The following is a 25202-nucleotide window of genomic DNA, read 5'->3' on the forward strand; positions in this document are numbered from 1 at the left end:
AGCCTTGTCATACTCCTTTCCCAATTTTGAACCAATCAGTTGTTCCATATCCAGTTCTAACTGTAGCTTCTTGTCCCACATAGAGATTTCTCAGGAGACAAATGAGGTGATCCGGCACTCCCATTTCTTTAAAAACTTGCCATAGTTTGCTGTGGTCGACACAGTCAAATGCTTTTGCGTAGTCAATGAAGCAGAAGTAGATGTTTTTCTGGAACTCTCTGGCTTTCTCCATAATCCAGCGCATGTTTGCAATTTGGTCTCTGGTTCCTCTGCCCCTTCGAAATCCAGCTTGCACTTCTGGGAGTTCTCGGTCCACATACTGCTTAAGCCTGCCTTGTAGAATTTTAAGCATAACCTTGCTAGCGTGTGAAATGAGTGCAATTGTGCGGTAGTTGGAGCATTCTTTGGCAAAATATACGAAATACTACCCCAAAAGTTGCTCTGCTGTCCTTTGGACCTTATTATATCAGTGAGGTCGAGAGGGGGCTCTTGTCATCTGGGTAGCCAAGTCGAGGTCATTTCTGATTTGCTAACACAGCAGTTTGACTTCACCTCCAGAGGCTTACTCCATTGTCTCCGAGACAGATGTTGAAAGGATAGACTCCTACCAGCCAGGCCAGATCCCTTAACCTAGAGGAAAGTAATTCTAATAATGTGTGGCCATGTTTTTCCTATGCTTTTGGTGCCTAATGATTCCAAACCTCCAGGTTGAACCACCTATGTAATGTCTCTCACCTTCTGTCAACACTTACTGTGGTAGCCCTGGACAACCCGAGATCAGGATACCTGAAAGACCAGCCTGAGTTCTTACATCCCAGCCTGGTCACAGAGGTCCGACTGGCTTCACTCACCTTTTTTAGTGTCGCTTGATGAATCTCCCCAAGTGCGACAGGGATGCATCCTGACACACTTTTATTTTTAGTAGGTGAAAACTGTTATACAGTATATACTGCAGAACTGTGGAGTTGGAAGGGACGTTGAGGGTCAGCCATCTGATCCAACCCCCTACAATGCAGGAATCCTTATTGTTGGGGTTATAAGATAAAAGGGATGGGTTGGGGAATATTATTATTTTATTACTACTTATTGAATTTATATACCGCCCTATACCCACTGGTCTCAGGGTGGTTCAAAGAATAAAATCAGAATTATAAAACCCCAAAGTACATAATCAAAATAAAAACAACCCAATAACACACACACACACACACACACCGCGCACACACATTTTAAAAGGCATACCATTCTAGCTTAGGAAAACAAGTTTTCAACATTACTGTCCAGGCCAAAAAAAAAAAAAAATCTGATCAAAAAACAAAGTGTAAAAATGCACGTGTTGAATCGCTTTAGCATCGACCTGACCTCTATTGGCAAATCTTCCCCATGGCCGTTTTCTCTCTTGGGCTTCGGGCGGATCCTCGGCTCTTTACAAAGCGCGCCTCGGCTGGGGCGCATCGCTGCGATTTGCGCTTGCATCTAACGGAGCCTCGTGCGGCTTCCTCGCGAGGAAGGAAATAAAAGCAACAGGATACACACCGCCAGGACTTGGCGGTCGTTGCTGCTGCTGCTTCTAATCCGGAGCGGAGGCGGAGCCGAGCGGAGTCTCTTCCCCCCCCCCTCCGGGGGGCGGAGGAGGAGGATCGGCTCTGGAGGGCGGCGCCTGGCCGGGTTTCCTTCCGCGCACGTGGGCGCCCGGGCTCCGGAGGAAAGCAGGGAGCCATGGCGGGCCGTGGGACCGGAGGGGAAGTCGCCGCCGAAGCCGCGCTGGGGTCCTGCCTGGAAGCGGTGCTGGGCAGCCGGAGCAGCGCCAACCGCGTCTTCGAGATCCTGGAGCTGCTACAGGTAAGCGAGGCGCACGGGCGCCGGCGGGGGAACCGGGCGCTCCGGCAATTCTTTCTTTTTGGGGTGTGTGTGTGTGTGTGTGTGTGTGTGGTGGTGGTGGTAGGGGGGAAATCCCAGGAGCCGCACAATCTGAACAAAAGAGGATGGAGAGGAGGAACGGGTGGACGCCGGTCTCTGAACGCTTCTCATGCTTGGGTAGATGGATGGATAGATCAGGCATAGGCAAACTCGGCCTTCCAGATGTTTTGGGACTACAACTACCATCATCCCTAGCTAACAGGACCAGTGGTCAGGGATGATGGGAATTGTAGTCTTAAAACATCTGGACGGCCGAGTTTGCCTATGCCTGATCTATCCATCCATCTACCCAAGCATGAGAAGCGTTCAGAGACCGGCGTCCACCCGTTCCTCCTCTCCATCCTCTTTTGGGAAGATAGATAGATGTTGGGTTTAACTCAAAAGGAGAAGCCCCACTGAGTTTGCAGGCGCTTACTTCCAGGCAAGTGTCGTTCATTGCAGTCTTGGGCAGGTCACACACACACACACACACACACTCGCACTCGCACACACAAACGCACACACACACACACACACACACAGTCCCAGCCAGCACCTCCCATAGTCCACCAGTCCCGGATTTACGTATAAGCTAAACAAGCTATAGCTTAGGGCCCCACTTTATGGGGGGGGGAGGGGCAAAAAAATCAAAGGAAAAATATAAGATAAAAAAACAAATAAAATAAAATAAATCCTACATATAGCAACAGTGTTTTGTGTTGTGTAGGCTCAGGCTTGCCGATCAGAAGGGCGGTGGTTTGAATCCTCGCAATGGGGCGAGCTCCCGTTGCTCATTCCCAGCTCCTGTCAACCTAGCAGTTCAAAAGCACGCAGTGCAAGTAGATAAATAGGTACCGCTCCGGTGGGAAGGTAAACGCCGTTTCCGTGCACTGCTCTGGTTTTTGCCAGAAGTGGCTTAGTCATACTGGCCACATGACCCAGAAACTGTACGCCGGCTCCCTCTGCCAATAAAGCGAGATGAGCGCCGCAACCCCAGAGTCGTCCGCGACTGGACTTAACTGTCAGGGGTCCTTTACCTTTAGCTTTTTATGCTCCTATGATGTATGTAATGGGCCGCACCTGCCAATCTGCTCCCTAAAATATCTGGTTTGCTCATTTCTAAATGTAGGATGCCTACATTCTGCATGGACTGCTTGCATGGCAACATGTGCAAATGGCTTTAGATACCCATTAGGTCCATAAATGACCACATAGCATATATTCAAACACAAAAAACAGCGACAATTTGTTGTTGACAAAGGACAGCTGGACATATAAAGGACCCCATTACCTTAAGTAGCTTCGGGCCTCATCACACCTAAATCTGGCCCTGAGTCCAGCGCCTTGTTTGTACAGTGGCCAGCCAGAGGTTGTTGAAAAACCAGCGAGCAGGACCTCTCTCTTCCTGTGTCGACTGCATTCAGAAGCAGACTGTCTCCTGACTGGAGAACTTAACTGCTGGCAGCCTTTTTCCCTGTGGATTTCTCTGATCCAAGTTGGTGCCTTTCACAGCCTCTTGTGGAAGTGAGTTCCGTAGTTTAACTGAGCACCGTGTAAAAAAAAGTACTGTCCCAAATCTTCGGAGTTTGTTCCAAGCCCGCACCGTATTTTTCGCTCCATAGGACGCACCTGAACATAAGACGCACCTAGTTCTTAGAGGAGGAAAGGGAGGAAGTCCTGTGTTTTTTGAGGATCAGCTGAAAGTGGTGCAGCTTCTTTTTCAAAGAGGAAAAGCCCCGTTTTTATGGGGTTCAACTCACAGTTCTGCAGCTTCTAGTCCTACAGCCATTTCTACAGTTTCCAGACAGATAATCTAATCAGGCAGTAACATGTCGCTGGGGAAACAAACAGCCTCCCTCTGCATTCAACAATGGAGGCCTGGGCAAGGGGGCGGGGCTGGAAAGGGAGCCTTATCTCTCTCCCAATCACTTGCTGAACAGCTGTTCAGCGGCTTCCTTTCAACACCCCCTTCTCTCTTTGTTAAAAAAAGAGCACGATATGCTTTTGGCCCCTAGGCAATTCGGCTCCAGGGACCATGCATTCGCGCCATAAGACGCACAGACATCTCCCCTTACTTTTCAGGAGGAAAAAAGTATGTCTTATGGAGCGAAAAATACGGTAATCGTCCTGATTGCATGCACGAAAGCTCATACCAAGAAGAAACTTAGTTGGTCTCTAAGGTGCTACTGGAAGGAATTTTTGATTTTATATTTTGTTTCTTCTTGTGTTGTTATTCTATATGTCAAGTCTGCAAGCTGGGCATATTCTCCTTTGGTTGGGACCTTGCTCGTTTTTCCATTTTTCCTCCTTCCCACTCCTGTACAGGATGAGCAGAAGGAGATTGTCTTGTGTGCCATCCGGACCTGCAGCCGCCTCTTTGGGTCTTTGCTTGAACGGGGAGAGCTCTTTGTTGGGAACCTGCCTCTCGAAGAGCAATCTCTGCAAGGTGAGGGTGAATATCTGTGCAGGAAACTGGTCTAGGGGGGAAATTGTGATGGGCACCACGGGCATTTATTTATTTATTGCTTGCCTGCCATTCATCCTAAGGTTCTAGGGCTAGGTCACAACATTAAAATACAACATTTAAACCAGTTTAAAACAACTCTGTGGTTGATCCACAACCAGCTGAAGACCAGTGACTCCTTCTGTTTCTGATATACAGGTGTGGGTACCAATACAGTCGTACCTTGGTTCTCAAACTTAATCTGTTCCGGAAGTCCGTTTCAAAACCAAAGTGTTCCAAAACCAAGGTGCGCTTTCCCATAGAAGGCAATGCGAAACGGATTAATCCGTTCCAGACTTTTAAAAACAACCCCAAAACAGTAATTTAACATGAATTTTACTATCTAACGAGACCATAAAGTGAAAGATATAAACAATGTACTGCAGTCATTAATCAATCAGTAGCTGAACTGGGTTCCACACAGTCGCTAAAAAAAGAGCTGCAAAAACAGAAACGCAAAATAAATAGCAAAAACAGACAGACCTCAGCGTAACACTCAAAACGGAAGTGTGGCACTCAAATCGGAAGCGTAACACAAAACGGAGCACATTCGGCTTACGAAAAAGGTCTGCAAACGGAACATTTACTTCTGGGTTTGCAGTGTTTGGGTTCCAAATTGTTTGAGTACCAAGGCGTTTGAGAACCAAGGGACCACTGTACTTAAGCAGTCAACACAGCTCTGTCTGAAATTTTCATCCGTAAAGACAGTTGGGGATATAAAAGAAAATGTTGCGTGCATATTTAGGTTCTTGTCAATTAAACATCTTTGTGGTTTAGGTTTATTAAATTTCCATAATGCCTCCCTTTAGGAAAGTCTGGAAGGGATTTACAGTCAGTGGGAAGTACATTACGACAATAAAGGCACATCCATATCGCACGTTTAAAGTACTTTTATGACACTTTTAACGGTCATGAGGAATCCTGGGAGCTGTAGTTTGTTAATGGCACTGGGAACCATAGCTCTGCGAGGGTCAGCACCCTTCACAAACTACAGTTCCCAAGACTCTTTGGAAGAAGCCACCATACCTGTTAACCAGGTAAATGTGTGGTTTGGTTGTGACCATTACTAAATAAATAATTGCAATAAATTACTTACAAATAAATAGGTAAAATACAGTGATAATGAAATCACATGTAATGGATATTGAATAGCAGTAGAAGAAGAAGAAGAGTAGAAGAAGATGCCACAGGAGGAGGAGGAGGAGAATTTGGATTTGATATCCCGCTTTATCACTACCCGAAGGAGTCTCAAAGCGGCTAACATTCTCCTTTCCCTTCCTCCCTCCCAACAAACACTCTGTGAGGTGAGTGGGGCTGAGAGACTTCAGGGAAGTGTGACTAGCCCAAGGTCACCCAGCAGCTGCATGTGGAGGAGCGGAGACGCGAACCCGGTTCCCCAGATAACGAGTCTACCGTTCTTAACCACTACACCACACTGGCTCTCAAGCAATCAAGTATCCATGAGTTTTTTTAAATAAATAAATAAAAACCATGTATAATTAAGGGACTCTCAGACTCATCCAATGTACAGTAAAATAGAACTCTTTCCCTGGGAGAAACACTCAAACATTGTTCAGCAAAATAAAATAAAAAACCAAACAAATTCCTAACAAGAGAGGTCATACATAGAATAAGGTTGCTGAACTTGAAAATCCTGACCAAAATCTGTTTGCTCATTTGTTTTCTTTCTTGACTATAACCTGAACTTGGTTGACCGATAAACATTTGATTGACAAAACCCTCGTTCGTCATTCCCATCTGCCTTCTCTCTTTCCCTCCTTCCCGCTGGGCCCACGTTCCCATTTTCTCATCCTGCCCCCCCCAGAGAGTTACAGTGCAGAAGACAAGTACAAAATTTGGATGAGGCATCGATACAACAGTTGTGTACATTGCTTGGGGGAACTGATGGGCCACGAGTCTTTCCAAGTCCAGGTGAGTTTTGCTGGTGCGATGAGTTTGGCTACATGAATCTACTGTCGGGGAGAACGGTGGGGTATAAATATATAGGCAGCCCCCCGTTTACGCAAGTTTATAGCTTTGTAAACAAGCGTTTTGGTTTCCCTGCAAATGTCCCAGTCCTCAAACACACTGCACTTCAATCGGGAGAAAGCCGCACTCGCAGAGCTCAGGCAATGCTGGATTTCGGCATCAATGTTGGCCCTTGTGGAAAGATAACTGCTAAGAGGAAGGCACGTTTGGCAAATCCACACCGTGATCAACTCCCGCCCGGAAACCAATGTCCCCACTGTGGAAGGATGTGTGGATCCAGAATTGGCCCTCATAGTCACTTATGGACTCATTGTTAAAACCGTGTTTATGGAAGACAATGGAAGATTGGCTACGAGTGATCGCAGAAGAAGAAGAAGATGACACAAGTTTAATATGTGCACAACTGTGTGTACGCTCGGAAATGTCATAAAGGCGTCACTAGAAAGGGTGGAGTGGGGTGTTTGCAAGCTTTTTCAATGGGTTTCAATTATACGTGATTTCACTGGTGCATGCGGTGCCTTGGAACATAGCCCCTGTGTAATAAAAAAGAGGAATGCTTGGGAAGGAGGCCGGGCAGAATGACCCCTGACATTGCCAAGGGAGGTGGGCAGCGGCTATCACAACTTTGGCTGCATTCGCACGTGGGGTTTATTGCATCAGTTTAACTGATTATAAGGCTAGCTCTTCCGTCCTGTTTCCTAATGTTCTCTTTCCCTCTCCCCTCGTTTATTTAAAGGAATCTGCCCTCTGCACCCTGATGAAATTTGTTGAATTGGAAGCAAAGCACCCTCTGGTCAAGAACGAGTGGCGGTTTAACTTCCCACGGGAGCTTTTAAAAGTAAGTCACGCTTTTTGATATCATCGACCATGGCATCCTTCTGCTTGGTTGCTTGTTTTCATAGTACATGACATTCAGAGATACACTGCCTCTGAAAATGGAGGTTCCATTTGAGCAAGAAACTGCATCTCAGTGAAATAGGGTGGAGCATTGAGTGAAAAGGGATGGGTAGTATGATTGTTCAGCTGGTTTTGCCTGCTGAGCTCCTGGCTTCCTTTCCTTGTGTTTTTTTCTTAATAATTTTTTTTAAAAAAAAATTTAAAAAATTATTTCTTGCTAGTTGGTTGTGGACGGCTTAATCCCGGCGGAAGGTAATTCATCGCTCTTGATTTCTCGCTTCCAAGAATACTTGGAACACGACGACGTCCGGTTCTTTGTGATGAAGTCAGTGGCTGAAAACGTGGGTGGCGTCATGCAGAAGACCAAAAAGGTACTGGGAAATGCCAAACGGCTGCAACGGAGACGCTGAGCCCAGGGTGGAGCCTTGTAAATGACGAGGCATGGCTATATAGGTGAACAGGTGGCGCTTATCAGATATGGGTCAGTCTCCAAAGTTTGCTATCTCCAGGAGCAGAGAAGAGTTGCAGTCCTTAAATCAGTGGTGCGTCCCCCAGGCGAACTGCAGTTCGCCTGGATCAGGCCAATGACCCATCTAGTCCAGGATCCTGCTCCCATAGTGGCCAGCCAGATGCCTGTGGGGGACCTGAAACCAGGACCCCCAAGCACCACAGCACCACTCTCTCCTCCTGTGGTTTCAAGCAAGTGCCATTCAGAAGCCTTGCAGCTGAACACAGGATACTGGGTAGCCTGGCTCTCGTTGACAAGAGGGTGTGCTGAAATGAATCTCAGTAGAGGCATCTTGCCATCCCTTCCAGTCCTTGCAATATTAGTAGTAGTAGTAGTAGCTGCCATAGTGGCATACAAAAACAAATTCTGATCAACTTTTAATATTTCTGCTCCTGTCATCCCCAACAGCAGTGCTTCCGTTTTTTTTTAGGAAAAGTACAGGTGAAACTCAAAAAATTAGAATATCATGGAAAGGTTCATTTCTTTCAGTAATTCAACTTAAAAGGTGAAACTAATATATGAGATAGACTCATGACATGCAAAGTGAGATATGTCAAGCCTTTATTTGTTATAATTGTGATGATTATGGCGTACAGCTGATGAAAACCCCAAAATAACAATTTCAGCTTTGGGGTTTTCATCAGCTGTGCGCCATAATCATGACATTATATTTTTTTTTTTATAAGATTTTTATTATTTTCCAATAAAACAAGAGAAACACATAACATAACATAAACACCAACATTAACACAATAAAAAACACATTACATAAATACAATCAACAAAAAAAAACAATTAAAACAAAACCAAAACCAATACATACCTAAACTGGAACACCAATCTTTCTCTTACTACTTAACAAAATCTAATTTCTGATCTTCTAAAGGGACCTCCCCCGCTTTCCCTCCTCTGCCTTCAATACTAATATACTTTGGTAACATCCATTTTTAACATTACAATTCATTATCCAACCTTTTATAATATCATAAAAACTTAACATCTTATAGTATCATGAAATAATTCTTAAATCAATCTTATACTTCTTTTCACTTAAGCTGCTGCTATTAATCAGTTACATATCTCTTCACTAATTCAAAATTCCCAAAATCGTAACATCAAAATCTTAAAACTTAACATCAAAATCCTAAAATCTTAACACACTATCTTCAGGGTACCATAAATCCATCCTAATTCAATTTTTATCATTTTCACCCTATTCCCCTTCTCACCATTTTTCTGCTCTCTCCCATGCCCCCCCACCATTCATCTTTACATTTCCCTCTGTTGTCCTTGTTCAGTATCATCTTAAAATTTATAAATCTCCTCCTTGGGCGCCTCAAGAGGCACCAGCTCTCCTCTCCCAGCAACTCCATTTCGCAATTTTGGTTTCCTTCCACTTGTGTCTTCAAGAATCTTCTCAGCTTCATCTCTGGACTCCCACTCCAGAGACTGAATCTCGTAGCTCCAGTCAAAACATCAGCCCTGTGTTTCTCACTACACCAGGGCCGTCCATTTACCTGGGGTTGCTGAATCAATTCGTCCCATTTCTCCAGCACCTCCCCCAGTTCCCTGAAGAAGTCTGCTTCCAAATTATCAAAATTTTCCCAGATCTGGCTGGTCTCTCCTGCTCCACAACAGATTTCTTTGAAATTACGACCTAACCAGTCCATTTTCCGATTCACAAACTCCAATTGCAGAAGGATTGTTCTTTGTTCCTGGGTAATACCCGGATCTAGAATCAGTTTAAAAGCGAAAGCAAGCATGGTTGGAGAAAACAAAGGGTGTCAAATGTCAGTAATTTTCCATCCTGCGTATTAGTTTTCCAGCGCCATTTTCCCTGAGACAGGGTGCCAAAATTAATTCCAAAAGCCACAGAAGAGATATTTCCAAAATCTTCAATCCCTCAAATTGGGATTTAATCCATCTTCTCTGTCAAAGTGCTTCGTAGCAACATTGTGTCTAGTAATGCAGCTGCAGTCGCTTGGAGCTTAATTACCTCCTCTGCACAACAAAGGAGAGGGACGGGCTTCCTTTTAACATCCCTCCCGGTTGTCAATTATTCAAATGTAAATCCAATTAGTCCCACACTTACAGCAGCCGGGGTTCTTCTTTTTTCTTTGAAGTTAGCAGGAAAAGCTTGGTGCTCAGGTCTGGCAGAATTGCTGCTTTGATCTCCCGGGGGGGTGCATCCGCCTCTCCAGTCCCGTGTCGGTAGCTCCGCTCGCTTGATTTTCCCCCCTTACGAGGGTCAATCAAGAGCAGAGACGGCACGTCTGGGACCCACGAGGCCGCGGTCCACGGGACGCTCTTCCCGTGGCTTTAAGGGGCCCTTGGCGCAGACAAGGAGACCCCTAAAACCCCCCGGGGACTGGAACTGACTCAGCTCCGCTCCGCCATTATCCGGCACCAAACCGGAAGCCCATAATCATGACATTATAACAAGCAAAGGCTTGACATATCTCGCTTTGCATGTCACGAGTCTATCTCATATATTAAACTACAGTAGCTAATGAAAACAATTGCTTACATAAATGGACTTTTCCACGATATTCTAATTTTTCTAGTTTCACCTGTATATCTAAACATTTTTTAAAACTCATTATAAATATTTTCCCAAAATACTTTATCACAAGTCCACCACATATGACAAAAATCACCCTCTTTAACGTTACATTTCAAACATTTCTTATTACTCATTTTATACATTTTAGCTAATTTAGTTGGTGTTAAATGCCATCTATGCATCATTTTCATTATATATTTTTTCAATGCCATGCATTCAGTGAATTTAATTCCATCATTCCATAACTTTGACCGGGCTTAGAATTGAATATTATGTCCAATGTCCTTTGCCTACTTAATCATCTTTAACCTCTTCATCTTTTGTATGCCGTTCTAATAGTAAATAGTAAGATTTTTTATTTTTCCTCCCAACGATTCGGCTTCTAGCTTGGATCTAAAAGTTTCAAAGCCATTCTTCCTATTATCTTTTTTTAAATACATCATTTATTTGATGATATTGAATTCAAGTTGGGTTCTTTGTGTGTTTTCCACATTACAGCGATGTGGGTTTTCCTCCTTCTGCAGGCGCCACTTCCAGCGTACCAGAAAAACGCCTTTGCCCTCATTTCATCTATTTCCGTGCCGAGCGAGGAGAGCGAGATGCAGAACTTCCTAGTGAGAAACAGTGAGTGAAATGTGGCAGCTGCTCGTTCGGACATATTTGCGTTAGGACTGGGGCGCTTTGACCCACGCGGCCCCCCCTAAAGCGCTCAGCGACTCCGCCTGGCCAGTGTTGGAGATTTCAGTAAGGCAGGCTGAGGGCCACATTCCCCTGAGAGCAGCTTTCTGGGGGCCACAGTCTAGGGGTCGAGAGTTTCCTACCTGTACAGATGCCTCTGCAAGCTCCCTGGCCTAGGAAGGGCCAGAGACAAATGTCTGCACTAGACATTTGAAACAATATCACGCTACTTTCAACAGCCGTGGCTTCCCCCTGAGCATCCTGGGGGGCCTGCCGTTTGCTAATGGTGTTAAAAGTTGTTTTTTTGGGGGGGGGCAGCCTCCTCACAGAGCTAAAAATTCCCAGACTTCTTATTATTATAGCTTATTCTTTATTAGATTTGTATGTTGCCCTTCATCCATAGATCCCAGCATACAGATACTAGATCAAAACGCAAAATGCACAATAAAAACAAGAACGAAACAAATCAATAACCCCCCTCGCACCTGGGGAATTCCCTGGGAAGAGGTGTTGATTGTCAAACCACTCTTCTTCTCCAGTGTGGTGTAGTGGTTAAGAGCGGCAGACTCATAATCTGGTGAACCGGGTTCGCTTCCCCGCTCCTCCACATGCAGCTGCTGGGTGACCTTGGGCTAGTCACACTTCTCTGAAGTCTCTCAGCCCCACTCACCTCACAGGGTGTTTGTTGTGGGGGAGGAAGGGGGAGGAGAATGTGAGCCGCTTTGAGACTCCTTCGGGTAGTGAAAAGCGGGATATCAAATCCAAACTCTTCTCCTCCTCCTCCTCTTCTTCATTCAATTTATATACCCTGTACCCAGGGTGGTGTACAACATTTATTGAAGCTCTGTGAGGGAAATAACAGTTCACGGCACCCGTAACAAACTACACTTCCCAGAATTCTTTGGAGGCTGTTTGAAGTGGTATGGTACCGCTTTAAATGTATAGTACATACTGTACTATACAGAATTCCGTGTCCAAATGTGTACAAAACAGCACACATGTTTACTGAACACTCACAGGCTGCATCATATGAAAGCACCGTTACTCTCCCTGTCCATCAAGCCCTTCATTGTCTACTCTGGCATGGCAGGATGTCCCTCATAGCTGTTGGCACAAGTCAGCAGACCATCTAACCCAGTGTTGCTTGCTCTGACTGGCAGCAGTGCTTCCAACACAGAGTCATCCCCACCACCTGCTCCCTGAGGTCCTTTGAACTGGAGATGGCGGGGATTGGGCTCTCTGCTGGCCGAACGTGGGCTCCACTGCAGAGGTGCGGCTCCTGCCTCGCAGACTTGGCCGCACTTTGCGTTTTGGTTTACCTGGCTGTTTCCTTCTTTTCCTCTCCCCCTGCAACAGCTAACCAGGAAGAATGGAAAGTCTCAAAGCTGAAGGTAGATATTTTGCGCGGCTGAATGGAATTCCGTTTTCTGCTCTTGTCTTACATGTCCTGTTTCGTTTACAGCAGGATGGGGAGGGTCGGCCTGGGTGGGCGGCCGACCTCTGGGGAGCATCGCAACTTGCATCAGCCCCAACTAGCATGTCCTGTGATTGGGTGTGGGGTGGAGGGCACCAGGTTGGCTAACTGGGTTTAGGGCTGCTCTCTGATGCAAACCTGTTTTGCACCTGTGCCGCCTGGGTGTCTACTCATACTGACCCAGAGCGGATTCCAACATGTAGTTAGTAGAGTAAAAAACTAAACACGTTGCAGGATTCCCAAAAAATAGACCAGAGGCAATTAATATTTCATCCAGCAGAGCTTTACTGCTGCTGCTGCTGCTATTATTATTATTACCGTATTTTTCGCTCCATAGGACGCTCCGGACCATAGGGCGCACCTCATTTTTAGAGGAGGAAACATGAAAAAAAATATTTTTCTGGTTTTCCTCCTCTAAAAGCCCTGTTTTGTTTTGTTTTGTTTTTTGTTTTGTTTTTGAGGATCAGCTAAAAGTTTTGCAGCTTTTTTTGCAAAGGGAAAAGCCCTGGGGTTTTGGGGGGTTTTTTTTGGAGGATCAGCTAAAGGTTTTGCTGCTGTTTTTGCAAAGGCAAAAGGCCTTTTTTGAGAATCAGCTAAAAGTTTTGCAGCTTTTTTTGCAAAGGGAAAAGCCCTAGGGGTTTTTTTTTTGTTTTTGTTTTGAGGATCAGCTAAAGGTTTTGCAGCTTTTTTTGCAAAGGGGGAAAAGCAAAGCTCCTTTTGCAAAGGGGGAAAAGCAAAGAGGAAAAGCCCCATTTTTATGGGGTTTAACTCACATTTCTGAAAAATCTTAAGGAAAGGGAGCCATTTCTACTGTTTTCAGACAGATAATCTAATCAGCCAGTCACATGTCCTGGGGAAACAAACAACCTCCCTCTGCAGCACATTCAACAAAGGAGGGCGGGGCTGAAAGGGAGCCGGGACTCTTATCTCTCTCCCGATCTCTCCTGCTGAACAGCTGCTGAGCGGGGTCCTTTCAACACTCCCTTTTCTCTTTGTAAAATAAAAAGCACAATCTGCTTTTGGCCCCTGGGCAATTCAGCTCCAGGGACCACCATTCGCTCCATAAGACGCACAGGTATTTCCCCTTACTTTTTAGGAGGAAAAAAGTGCGTCTTATGGAGCAAAAAATACGGTATTATTATTATTATTATTATTATTATTATTATTATTATTATTTGTACCCCGCCCATCTGGCTAGGTCCCCCAAGCCACTCTGGGCGGCTTCCAACAAATATTAAAATACATTAAAATATCACAGATTAAAAACTTCCCTAAACAGGGCTGCCTTCAGGTATTTTCTGAATGTCAAGTAGTTGCTTATCTCTTTGACATGAGATGGGAGGGCGTTCCACAGGGCAGGCGCCACTACCGAGAAGGCCCTCTGCCTGGTTCCCTGTAGCTTTGCTTCTCGCAGTGAGGGAACCGCCAGAAGACCCTGGGCGTTGGATCTCAGTGTCCGGGCTGAATGATGGGGGTGGAGACGCTCCAGGTATACAGGACCAAGGCCGTTTAGGGCAAATGAGCATAATGGTCACAAATCCAGTTCATTCAGGATTGCCAATGTCCATAAGAAATCCAGTTGCAGCAGACTTAACTTAAACTTACAGGAATAATTTAGGAATAGGAATAATTTTATTGGCCAAGTATCAATCATACTTGCAATTTTGCTTCGACTACATTGCAATGTAAAGACTAAAACCTTAACGCTAAGCGTACTACTGTATACAGAACACCACACCAGAAGGAAAGAGGGATAGAAAGTGAAGCCCAGGCTCCTTCTGGTCTTATCATTCTAGTCATTCTTGACAGAAGAGATAAGAGAACCAGTTTAAGCCAGCTGCACTCAGCTTCTCTGAAGGAATAACCCAAACATCATGAACCTTTTCCTTGGTTCCAGTTTGTATCACACGGAGAAGCTTCCAGAACCCTCTTGAATTAATTAGAATAGGAAGGATCTCTACACACCAGATTGATACTTTCTGTACCAAGAAATACAAACTGATAGTTTCTTCCTGGAAGTGACAAGGGAGTTGGAATGGTGGCCATCATCTGCTCCTTTTGTGGTCTTGCGTCAGTAGCCACTGACCAAAGTCCAGGCTAGCCATTCTCAAATTCTCTTCCTTCAGAGGGACTGCTCTGCATATATTCCTATCCCAGCCAACCCCAGAGCATCAGCTGTAGAACCCCCTGTTGCAAAGCAATCTGCAGAATGTTCTAGGGTCTTCCGGAATGTCCCGGAATGTGTTGTGGAACGCTCCTCCCGTGGTTGGAAGTTGCTGGGGAAGGAAATGTGCTTGCTCTTATAAAATCCTCTCTCACTGAGGAAATCCAAACCCCCTGAGAAGCTTTCAGAGAGTCTCCTGGAATGAGAATGCGACGACCGTAGTGGTCGATCCATGAAGCCCCGTTTGGCGTGGTAACGCTTTCCAACATGAGCCCACTAAAGCCTAATGAACTCAAGATGGTTCCTGAAGAGACCTACTTCCTGCATGTTCTTTCTGCCCTTTGTGTTTACAGGAGCACAGACGAGCTTTTGAGAGGATGTGGCTTGTATTTCTCAAGTACAAGGTGAGTGGCTGGTGCTGTTGAAGGTTTTCATAGAATCGTAGAATTGTAGAGTTAGAAGGGACCCCCTAGGCTCATCTAGCCCAGCCCCTTGCAATGCAGGAATCTGTATATATATAAACGTTCAAGATGGGTCGTTTGATGTAGCCTCAATGCTCCATAACCGCTTGGCTGATTGCCTTCAGATTTGGACACAACATTCCTTGGCCATATGGGAAGGTTCTTAGGTACCTAGATTGCAAAAATAGCACACCTTTCCCAGGTAAATCTGTGAATTTGTGCAAAAAAACCCAGCACCCTCCAGTGGACGTTAAAGACCACAGGCTGTGATATATTTCAGAGCTTACAGGGTTAAAACTGCTCTGATCACATGACGTGCTGTTTTTCTGTGAGTCACCGTTTGAGACGCTTTCTCTTTCTGTTCTGCTCTGCCGGGAGTTAGCCATGCCTTCCCTTTCTCCCGGGCCGTTTGTGCCATCTTTCTGCTCCGTGAGTGACTCTGAAATAGCTAAAATTGCTCTGCTAACAGCCCAGAAACTGGGAGGGGAATGTAGCAAAGCTGAAAGCATGCTGGACACCATTGCTGGTTCTGGAGAACCAACCCAAGTTTGGTAGGCGAAAGCGGGGTCGTGTGCGTGGGGGGCGGAGCTAGCATTTTTACCGGAGGCGGGCAGCATTTCAAATGGAGAAACTGTGGGGAGGGAAGCGAAAACGGGGTCTCCTTCCAGTGGGGGGGGGATCAGGCAGCCCAGGAGGAGAGGGCAGGAGGGGGGGTCATCAGACGGAAGCCGTGCACAACCTAAAGAGAGAGAGTCTGCCATGAGAGAGGACAGGGAGGGGGGAACAGGAGAGGAAAAAACAACAGGTGACGGGGAAGTCTCAGGGCTGTTTCCACAAAATGAGCCACAGCAACGCGTGGCCGGGTCTAGTAGTTTCAAATAAAGCACCTGGTTTTTGCTTTAATGTCACGCTAAAAAAAAAAAACCCAACTGCACTCTTTTGTCACAGTAGGTTTTTTTTAATGATTTCTTTCAAGCGGTTTTGCGGTGACCAAATATCGTACCGGCCCCTCAGGCTAAAAAGGGACAACGCAAAAGGGGGGGGGAAGGGGGATTTGGGAGGAAGGAAGGGGAATGCAAAGCTTGGCGCCAGTTCTAAAGTTCTTCATAAAGATCAGCTGGAATGAGAACGGTTCTGGGAGAGGAGGAGCCGAAAGTTGTTATTCTTCCAGCAGAGCCGATGGCGTGGCCCTGCTCTGCTTTCCTTCCTTTCCTCTTCTGTAGCCTGATGGATCATCATCCATGGTGGATGATGCTGGAAGGAAAACCTGCTTGACTGTGACCGTCTGACTCTCCTTCCTCTCTCCCCAGCTACCTGGCAGCCTCTACAAAAAAGTGCTGGTAATACTTCACGACTCGATCCTCCCTCATATGAACGAGCCAACCCTCATGATAGACTTCCTGACGGTCGCCTACGACGTAGGTAGGTCGAGAGGTTGCGTTCTCCAGGCATTGGGGAGTGGTGATGCTGGACTGGCAAGTCACCTGTGGACCATATGAGCTTTGGGATGAACCTGAGTGGCCAACCTGGGGGCTCAGGGGCTGCGAGAGGCCAGAGGAATCTGGGTCTTTTGCACACCTGGCTAGGGAGGGTCTCTGGCTTGGCTCTGGCATATAATCAGTCTGGCCTATCAGTGTTTTCTGCTTCTCTGCCAGCATGGAACTCTATGATGGTGGTCGCCCTTCTATGCTGGGCTGCTGCAGTGCGCTTGATGTAGGGCTGCCCCTGGAGACCGTCTGAAAGCTGCGGTGTACACAGGATTCAGCTGCTAAGTTGGGGGGGGGGCGCAAGAATAAAAACGGAATTAATAATATAAAATATATAATGATAACAATTAGCTTCGGCAATGCAGCTGCATCATGTGCCTTCATACTGTGACAACTTGGTAAAACATTATGACTGCAAGTCTTGTGACTCCCACATGAGTGGCCGAACTAGTGTGATCCAATATATGATGTTGACTTATGCATACACTCATACCTCGGGTTGTGTTCGCTACGGGTTACGAACATGTCGAACCCAGAAGTACCGGAACGGGTTACTTCCGGGTTTCGGCGCATGCGCATAGGCACTAAATCACGCTTTTCGTATGCGCAGAAGTGCCAAATCGCACCGCGCACCTGCGCAGATTTGGCGCTTCAGGTTGCGCTCTTTTCATGTTGGGAACGGGCCTCCAGAACGGATCCCGTTCGCAACCAGAGGTACCGCTGTACAGGTTTCAGCATTTTCAAAATTTGTTTCTAATGTAATAATCTATTACAATAATTTATTTATACCCCACCCATCTGGCTGGGCCTCCCCAGCCACTCTGAGCAGCTCCCTAAACTTCCCTAAACAGGGCTGCCTTCAGATGTCTTCTAAAAGTCAGATAGAAGTTTATTTCCTTGACATCTGATGGGAGGGCGTTCCACAGGGAGGGCGCCACTACCAAGAAGGCCCTCTGCCTGGTTCCCTGTAACCTCGCTTCTCGCAGTGAGGGAACTGCCAAAAGGCCCTTGGAGGAGGACCTCAGTGTCTGGGCTGAACGATGGGGGTGGAGACGTTCCTTCAGGTTTAAATAATAGCATTAACTCCACACGCATGTGTAGTCCTGCTTACGAGTTAAGAGCCTGGTTCCTACCCATTTGTTGCTTCTCCAATAATGTTTCCCCCAGGCTTTCCCTGATGCATAAGACTGAAGCCTATAATTACAGAATTCCTGCTATTATGATATGTACTGTTTTTGGTTGTTGTTTTCCTGGTGGAAGGTGGTGGACTCTCCTTCGCTGGAGGTTTTTTAAACAGGTTGCATGGCCATCTGTCAGGGATTCTTTAGCATTGCAGGGGGTTGGACTAGATGACCCTTGGGTCCCCTTCAAGCTCTACAATTTGCCGGTGTGCCCCTGTTTTTTATGGGTTGTTTTTAATGGTGTATTTCTGCATATTGCTTTGTAAAAAATTAAGCAGTTTAGAATTGCTTTTGTTTTAAGTAAATGAATGAATGTTTCTCTCACAGGTGGAGCAATCAGCCTCCTTGCCTTGAACGGGTTGTTTGTCCTGATGCTGCAGCACAACCTGTAAGTTTCCACGGCTCCCTGGGATGTGAGCCACTCTTGGGATGCCACCTGTTGGGATAATCATGCACTGAAGCCCTTTCGTATGCGGAGTGGGCAGTGTTTGGCAAGTGAATCTTGGTTAAAGATCTTGGTTGTTGCCAGCTCACACAGTGATAGGGAGCCCAGCTCAAGATGCTAAATGCACAGGGACATTGTACAGGAAATGTGCAGGTCCCTTGCTCTATATCTGTGTCAACCCCATGCGAAACTCCCCTTTCGCAAGCCGGGTTGTGCATGAACATCTATCGTCAACCATATTATAGAAGCACCATAAGTAAAACACAGAACACCACACAACATACAGGTGAAACTCGAAAAAATTAGAATATTGTGGAAAAGTCCATTTATGTAAGCAATTGTTTTCATTAGCTACTGGAGTTTAATATATGAGATAGACTCATGACATGCAAAGCGAGATATGTCAAGCCTTTGCTTGTTATAATTGTGATGATTATGGCGTACAGCTGATGAAAACCCCAAAGTTGAAATTGTAATTTGGGGTTAATTTGGGAGTCAGTAGTCACTCAAATGTGTAAGACAGTTCAGCGAGGCAGCTTGTCTGTCTGTTTTGGCCTCCATAGGGAATATCCGGATTTTTACAAGAAGCTCTACAGCCTTCTGGACCCATCCATCTTCCATGTGAAATACCGCGCCAGGTTTTTCCATTTATTGGATTTATTCCTGTCTTCCTCGTAAGTACGCACATGACAAAAAATGCCACAAGGCTCTTTTGTCTCCTGCTTGCTTGGGCTTTGATCAAGTAACCTGAAGGCTCATTTCCCCTTTGGCTGTTTCCAAAGGCTGGCCTAGCCCTCATAAAGCCTTTTTTCATTTTCTCTGGGAACAGAGAACAAATGAGACAGCTTTGAGGATGCCAGACTATCCTCCACCAGCGCCAGGGCTTTTTCAGTGATGGCTCCCACCTGGTGGAATGCTCTGTCCCACGAGACTAGGGCCCTGCAGGACTTGATCTCTTTCCGCAGAGCCAGTAAGACAGAGCTATTCCGCCTGGCCTTCAATTTGAATTAACCTGATCCTCTATTCCCTTTTCCCTTTCCTCTTCTATGAAGAAACCCTTTCTGGGACCCCACATTTAAATTCTTATTCATGCACCCCCTTGCTGGACCTAGTAGGACCAACTTGGCCAGTTAGCCCTGGTGGTCATTCGATGTCTACTGACTGGGTCCGTCCGTCTCCCAAAAAAGACCCCTGAATTTTATTGATATTGATGCTGCATTTTATGTTGTATTCTATGCTGTTTTCTAGTCGCATTTTAATCAATGTTTTATATTTGCTGTTAGCCGCCCTGAGTCCGGTTTTTAAACCGGGAAGCGTGGGGTATTAATAATAATAATAATAATAATAATAATAATAATAATAATAATAATAATAATAATAATAATTATTATTATTATTATTATTATTATTATTATTATTATTATCAGTAGGTTTTAAATGCACAAAGCACCTATGAAAACCCACCCACCTCCTCCAAAAAACTAAACACCCCCCCTTCAGTTACTTTGATTTTAGGTGCTGGAGTCCTTTTGAAAGGCCTGCTGTTCTCTGCAGCGTGCCTTAAACATAATTTGCAATAAGCAATTGGCAAGACAGGTGCTGAGATTCAGAAGCAGGGGAGAAAAATACATGCAACAAGAGAAGCTGCGTTCTCCATCATGTTTAAATTATGCAAATAAGCAGATTTGCATGTTTGCTTTATTGCATGAAATTTATACCCCGCTTGATTGTGATGAAAGAAAAAACCCCCAAAACCCTTCAAAGTGGTTTACAATTTGAAGAGTTGCGTGCCCGAGTACAGAATTCCTCGAACGGAATTTGTTCGACTTCCAAAAACGTTTGGAAATGAAGCTGCAGAAGCCCCGTCGGACATTCAGGTTCCAAAGAATGTTTGCAAACCAGAACACTCGCTTCTGGAGCCAAAACGTTCGAGTTGCAAGGCGTTCGACAACCAAGGTGTGACTGTACTGATATTCAGAGGCCTTTCTTCGAGTGACCTTGAACTGGGCTTGTGTGGTGGTGGGGAAAAGAGGAAGAGAGTTTTCACCACCCTCTCCTCCTCCCTTCCAATAGGCACTTGCCCGCATACCTGGTGGCTGCCTTCACAAAGCGACTCGCTCGCCTGGCACTCACAGCACCGCCTGACGGCTTGCTGATCGTCATCCCCTTCATTTGCAACCTCTTGCGGAGGCACCCAGCGTGCAAGGTCCTCATCCACAGGCCCGAAGGCCCTGCAGGTAAGAGGAATGTGGCACAACCTTGAACCACTTCTGGCAGGGCTGAGCTTTTCTCAGGGCGTTTTTTTGCCTCTGTCCAAAATTGTGGGACATGCACATGCACCATAGCCTGCATCAAAGGGGCGCCAACCTTTTGAACACTATGGAACAGGGGTCGGCTTACCAAGCATGGGCCGGATCACTCCCGCAGAGATCCTCCGTGGAAATCGCGTCTGCGCATGTCCACAGCGCCGGAAATCGCTTCTGCGCATGCCCAGATGCTGAAAATCGTGCCTGCGCAGAAGCGGTTTTCAGCGTCTGGGCATGCGCAGAAGCGATTTCAGCGTGCCGTGGACATGCGCAGATGCAATTTCCGGTGTCTGGGCATGTGCAGAAGCGATTTCTGGAGCCACGGAAGAGAGTTCCCGCGCCGTGCTGCGCCAGTTTAGTGCAGCGCGCGGGGACTCACCGAGCAGGTGGCTCAGTTCGGGGGCGGCTCGTGGGCCGGTTAAAGGGCCTCCGTGGGCCACTTCTGGCCCATGGGCCTTAGGCTGCCGACCCCTGCTATGGAAGTAGGAAAGCCTGGTGGGTTTTTTTAGTACTGTTTATTTGATATTACCAACAACGAAAAAGTATTTCCAGTCTTAATGCTTCCATAGCATGCATTCAGATATTCAACAAAAAACTTCCCCATCTTTCCTCAAATTCAGCATTCCTTTTTCTTCTTTAAAGGAGCGTATTTATCGATTTCGTCCACTTCCAAACATTTTATTAGCTGCCAGAGTTTGTGGGCGCTTCTATTTTCTAGGTACCTTTCAAGGGAGAAGAAGGCAACCCCTTTCACCACATCATAAATAAGGCAGGCAGTTGGGGTGGGGACCTCAGAGGCTTTGTCGGCATCGGGAAAGACCTCAAGAGAGTTCTGTTGTGCCTGAGGGTACCAGGCCCTCTGGCCTAGATGAAATATATGCCAAATTGTCTGGGCAACCTCATCATGCCAGCTGGTGGTGACCATTGGGACTGGTAGGGTGGAAGGCAAGCAGCCCAACAACAGCAGGGAGAGCCAGAGTTGATGTGGGTTAAACCACAGAGCCTAGGGCTTGCTGATCAGAAGGTTGGCGGTTCGAATCGACGGGGTGAGCTCCCGTTGCTCGGCCCCAGCTCCTGCCCACCTAGCAGTTCGAAAGCACGTTAAAGTGCAAGTAGATAAATAGTCAAAGTGCAAGTAGATAAATAGGTACCGCTCCAGCGGGAAGGTAAACGGCGTTTCCGTGCGCTGGTTTGGTTCGCCAGAAGCGGCTTAGTCATGCTGGCTACATGACCCGGAAGCTGTACGCCGGCTCCCTCGGCCAGTAACGCGAGATAAGCGCAGCAACCCCAGAGTCGGACACGACTGGACCTAACAGTCAGGGGTCCCTTTACCTTACCTTTAAAGGCATAAAGCAAGGAGGCCAACAGTAGGTGGCGCTAGAGCCGGTTCTGAGGTGTAGCCTCTTGCGACACGGGCCTCACATTTTTGCTGGTAATGGCGTTTTGTGTTTCTTTGTAGAGATGTCAGAAGATCCCTACTTGATGAGTGAGGAAGAGCCTTCGGAAAGCAGAGCGTTGGAGAGCTCCCTTTGGGAGATACAGGTACGTTTCTGGGTATCTCAGCGGCTCCCTTGTGCGCTGGTGCCAGGTTCCAATCAGGGAGTCTGTCGTGAGGGAGCCTGTCCCGGGGCCACTGCCCTCCCCAGCCTCTCTACTTGCTACGCCACTGACGGGCTGCTCTAAAAGTGATGCAGAAAGCGCTGATGGGATTCAGTACTCCTGTACCTCTTCAGCCATGACTGCATTCCCTACTTTCAGAAGTGGAACAGTCCAGAATTTAGCCACTTTGTTTTGCCTAAAATGTAGAAAATGTCTAACGCTTGCCTAGGGAAACACAGGCAACTCCAAACAGGAGCAGGTAGCCCTTCTCTCTAACAAAAGGGACGAGGGACATTTTTCACCCAAGAGCTGGATTCCCCTTGGGGCAAATTGCCCCAAGGGCGACAGGCAAAAAAGTGGGTGCGGCAACTGATGTGAATTCTGTCTTTGCACAATGAACCCATTTTGCAGGTGGAGGCTGAGAGAACAGTGGCTTCTGTAAGGCCACCTTTAATTTAATTTTTTTTTTTAATTGAAAATATTTCAGTTGAACAAAATAAAGTGAAAAATAAATGAAAAAAGTAACAAGTAGTATTTAAAAACAAAAACAACCCAAAAGCAAAACAACACTATAATTCTATACGTACAAAGGTATACAAATGAAAAAAAAAATTTCTAATGCATATCCATTTATTTATAACCTACTATATTTTTTTTATAAATGTTTTCCAAATATAATATTTGTCCATACACAGTCTTATGTTTATAAGCTCTCCGATCGTTTGTCGCAAGAGTTGTCATGTCTTCTATCCGTTGATTAAAGGAAGCCATAGATTTATGTTTCCAGTGGATCAATATCAGTCTTTTAGCCATAGCGAGGGCATGTAGAATCCTTTTATGATAGCCAGTTGTCACATTCCATGAAGTAGGCAGATAATTTAAAATAATAGTACCCTCTGACAACGTTAACTTTCCCCCCAAAAGTAATATTTCAACAATCTAGTACTGTCTCCCAAACTTCATAGGTGTAGGACATTGAATAACATACGTGTCAAAGAAGCATTATCCTTATTACATGTACAACCTATTGTCATAAATAGTCCCTTTCTAGACGAAGCCACTGTGTGAATTGGTGGCAAAATTGAGGTTCAGACAGGGGAGCCTATCCCAGCTTGCTGACAGGAGTGTCTGTCAGAAGCAAGTCAGCAATAACTCACACGGTATTAGTGAAGTTTAAGTCTTTTTTCAAAGAAACAAAACAGCCCAGGAGGCCAGGCCTAGTGGGCACAGCAACCCTTCCCCTTCCTGCAGTTGTGAGGACTGCCTTCCCACCACGCTCTTCCAGTCTCCTCCTCCAGGTCCTCCCCAAGCAATCTGAGACTTCTCTACCTGGTCTGTCTTTGCTGTGCCTTCTTCATACCTCTTTGTGTAGTGGTTAAGAGTGGTAGACTCGTAATCTGGGGAACCGGGTTCGCATCTCCGCTCCTCCACATGCAGCTGCTGGGTGACCTTGGGCTAGTCCCACTTCTCTGAAGTCTCTCAGCCCCACTCACCTCACAGAGTGTTTGTTGTGGGGGGAGGAAGGGAAAGGAGAATGTTAGCCGCTTTGAGACGCCTTCGGGTAGTGATAAAGCGGGTATCAAATCCAAACTCTTCTTCTTCTTCTTTGGGAACTGGGAGGAGGGGAAGACAGCCTAGTTTCCTCACCAGCCAGACTCATCTCTGGCTCTTGGTTTGCCTCCTCTCCTGCCTCTGAGTCTGGACTGCTGCTCTGTGCCACAAACTCTTCCTGCTCACTAAACCCTGTTGCCTCTCCAGCTTCCGGCACGCCCTCCTTCCAGTCTGTTCCCTCTTCTCCCTCTGACCACTCATCATCGTCCCACCACCAATCCCATGGCTCTGTGTCTTCTTCCTTTGGGGCTTCCCCAGCCGTTGCCTCCCACCACTCCTCTGCGTCCAACCAGTCCATGACACATGCACACTTAGCTGCCGTATCTCGCCAGAGATTGCAAGGCCTTGACTTAAGCCGACGGTGTGTTCTGTTCTTCCCGGGGGGCCTCAGACCCTGCAGAGCCATTACCACCCAGAAGTGTCCAAGGCTGCTACCACAATCAACACGTCGCTGTCGGAGATGGAGGATGACTTATCAGAACTCCTGGAGCTGACGGCCTATGAGGTAACCGATGCTCTTTGTGTGAATGCAGCACTGTGTGTGAGTGAGTGAAATTCCAGCCCCCCCCCTTTAAAAACAAAGAAGCTCCAGTGCTTTCGTTTGCAGAATCACTAGAAACAGGGGAATAGCCATTTTATTTGCTAACTTCAGGAGTGGGGAACTTTTTCCAGCCTGGGGTACCCACCTGGTCAGCCTGCCTCTGGCCATATTCCAGAGGTGGGCGGGGCCAGAGGCAAAAGTGGGTGGGGCAATGGGATGCAAATGTTACCATTGCACAGTAAGCTAGTTTCTTCACATGCACAGATACACCCCTCTCTGTCTTATATCTAGGCAGGCAAAGAGTCGGTGTTCAATCGGCCCCGCTGGTGCTGTTTTCCCAGTCAAATTTGCCCCACCAGGGTGGGCAGTGGGAGAAAATGGGGGCCCGCAGTATTGGCGAACCAAATTGCAAAAGACCTGATATTTTGTCTGCCTCTCTCTCTCTCTCTCTCTCTCTGTCTCTCTCCCCACCGCTACCAGATCTTTGATAGGGATATAAAGAAAGAAGCCACAGACATCCCATTGGAATTTCAACAAGCTCGAGGTCTGTTTGGCAAGAAGGATGATATTTTGCTGAATATTTTACATTGGGTGATTAAAAAAAATAACAACAACTTGTAGTGTTGGAAATACTGTACAATAAGCTTTGCTTTCGTTATTTAAGAGATTGCACATTGCTTAAAAAAAAAAAAATACTTGGCGCACCTTTGCATCCAGAATAGACTATGTCTGAATATGTGGTTGAATCCCCGGGCGGCCGTGTTGATAGGATTAAAATAAAATACTGCACGATGAGAACGGACTAAGAAAACCTGCTGACGCGAGGGAAGGAAGTCGTTGCTCTATAGAGCGAGGATGTGTATGTACAGGTGAAACTCGAAAAATTAGAATATCGT

General features: G+C 46.3%; 1 protein-coding gene across 1 annotated transcript; it reads left to right on the forward strand.

The window, feature by feature from the left end:
• Positions 1 to 1700: 1700 nt before the first annotated feature.
• NOC4L (nucleolar complex associated 4 homolog) lies at positions 1701 to 24969 on the forward strand. The gene is given in 16 exon segments (XM_033135834.1): positions 1701 to 1842; positions 4225 to 4345; positions 6228 to 6334; positions 7128 to 7229; positions 7510 to 7659; positions 10884 to 10983; positions 12394 to 12428; positions 15029 to 15079; positions 16447 to 16558; positions 18132 to 18192; positions 18813 to 18923; positions 20323 to 20486; positions 22015 to 22097; positions 24157 to 24270; positions 24787 to 24871; positions 24874 to 24969. Coding segments are annotated over 16 exon segments (1551 nt in total). The 5' UTR covers positions 1701 to 1719; the 3' UTR covers positions 24906 to 24969.
• The last annotated feature ends 233 nt before the right edge of the window (positions 24970 to 25202 follow it).

Source organism: Lacerta agilis, chromosome 17, assembly GCF_009819535.1.
Source record: "Lacerta agilis isolate rLacAgi1 chromosome 17, rLacAgi1.pri, whole genome shotgun sequence".
In the NCBI taxonomy this organism is placed as follows: domain Eukaryota; kingdom Metazoa; phylum Chordata; class Lepidosauria; order Squamata; family Lacertidae; genus Lacerta; species Lacerta agilis.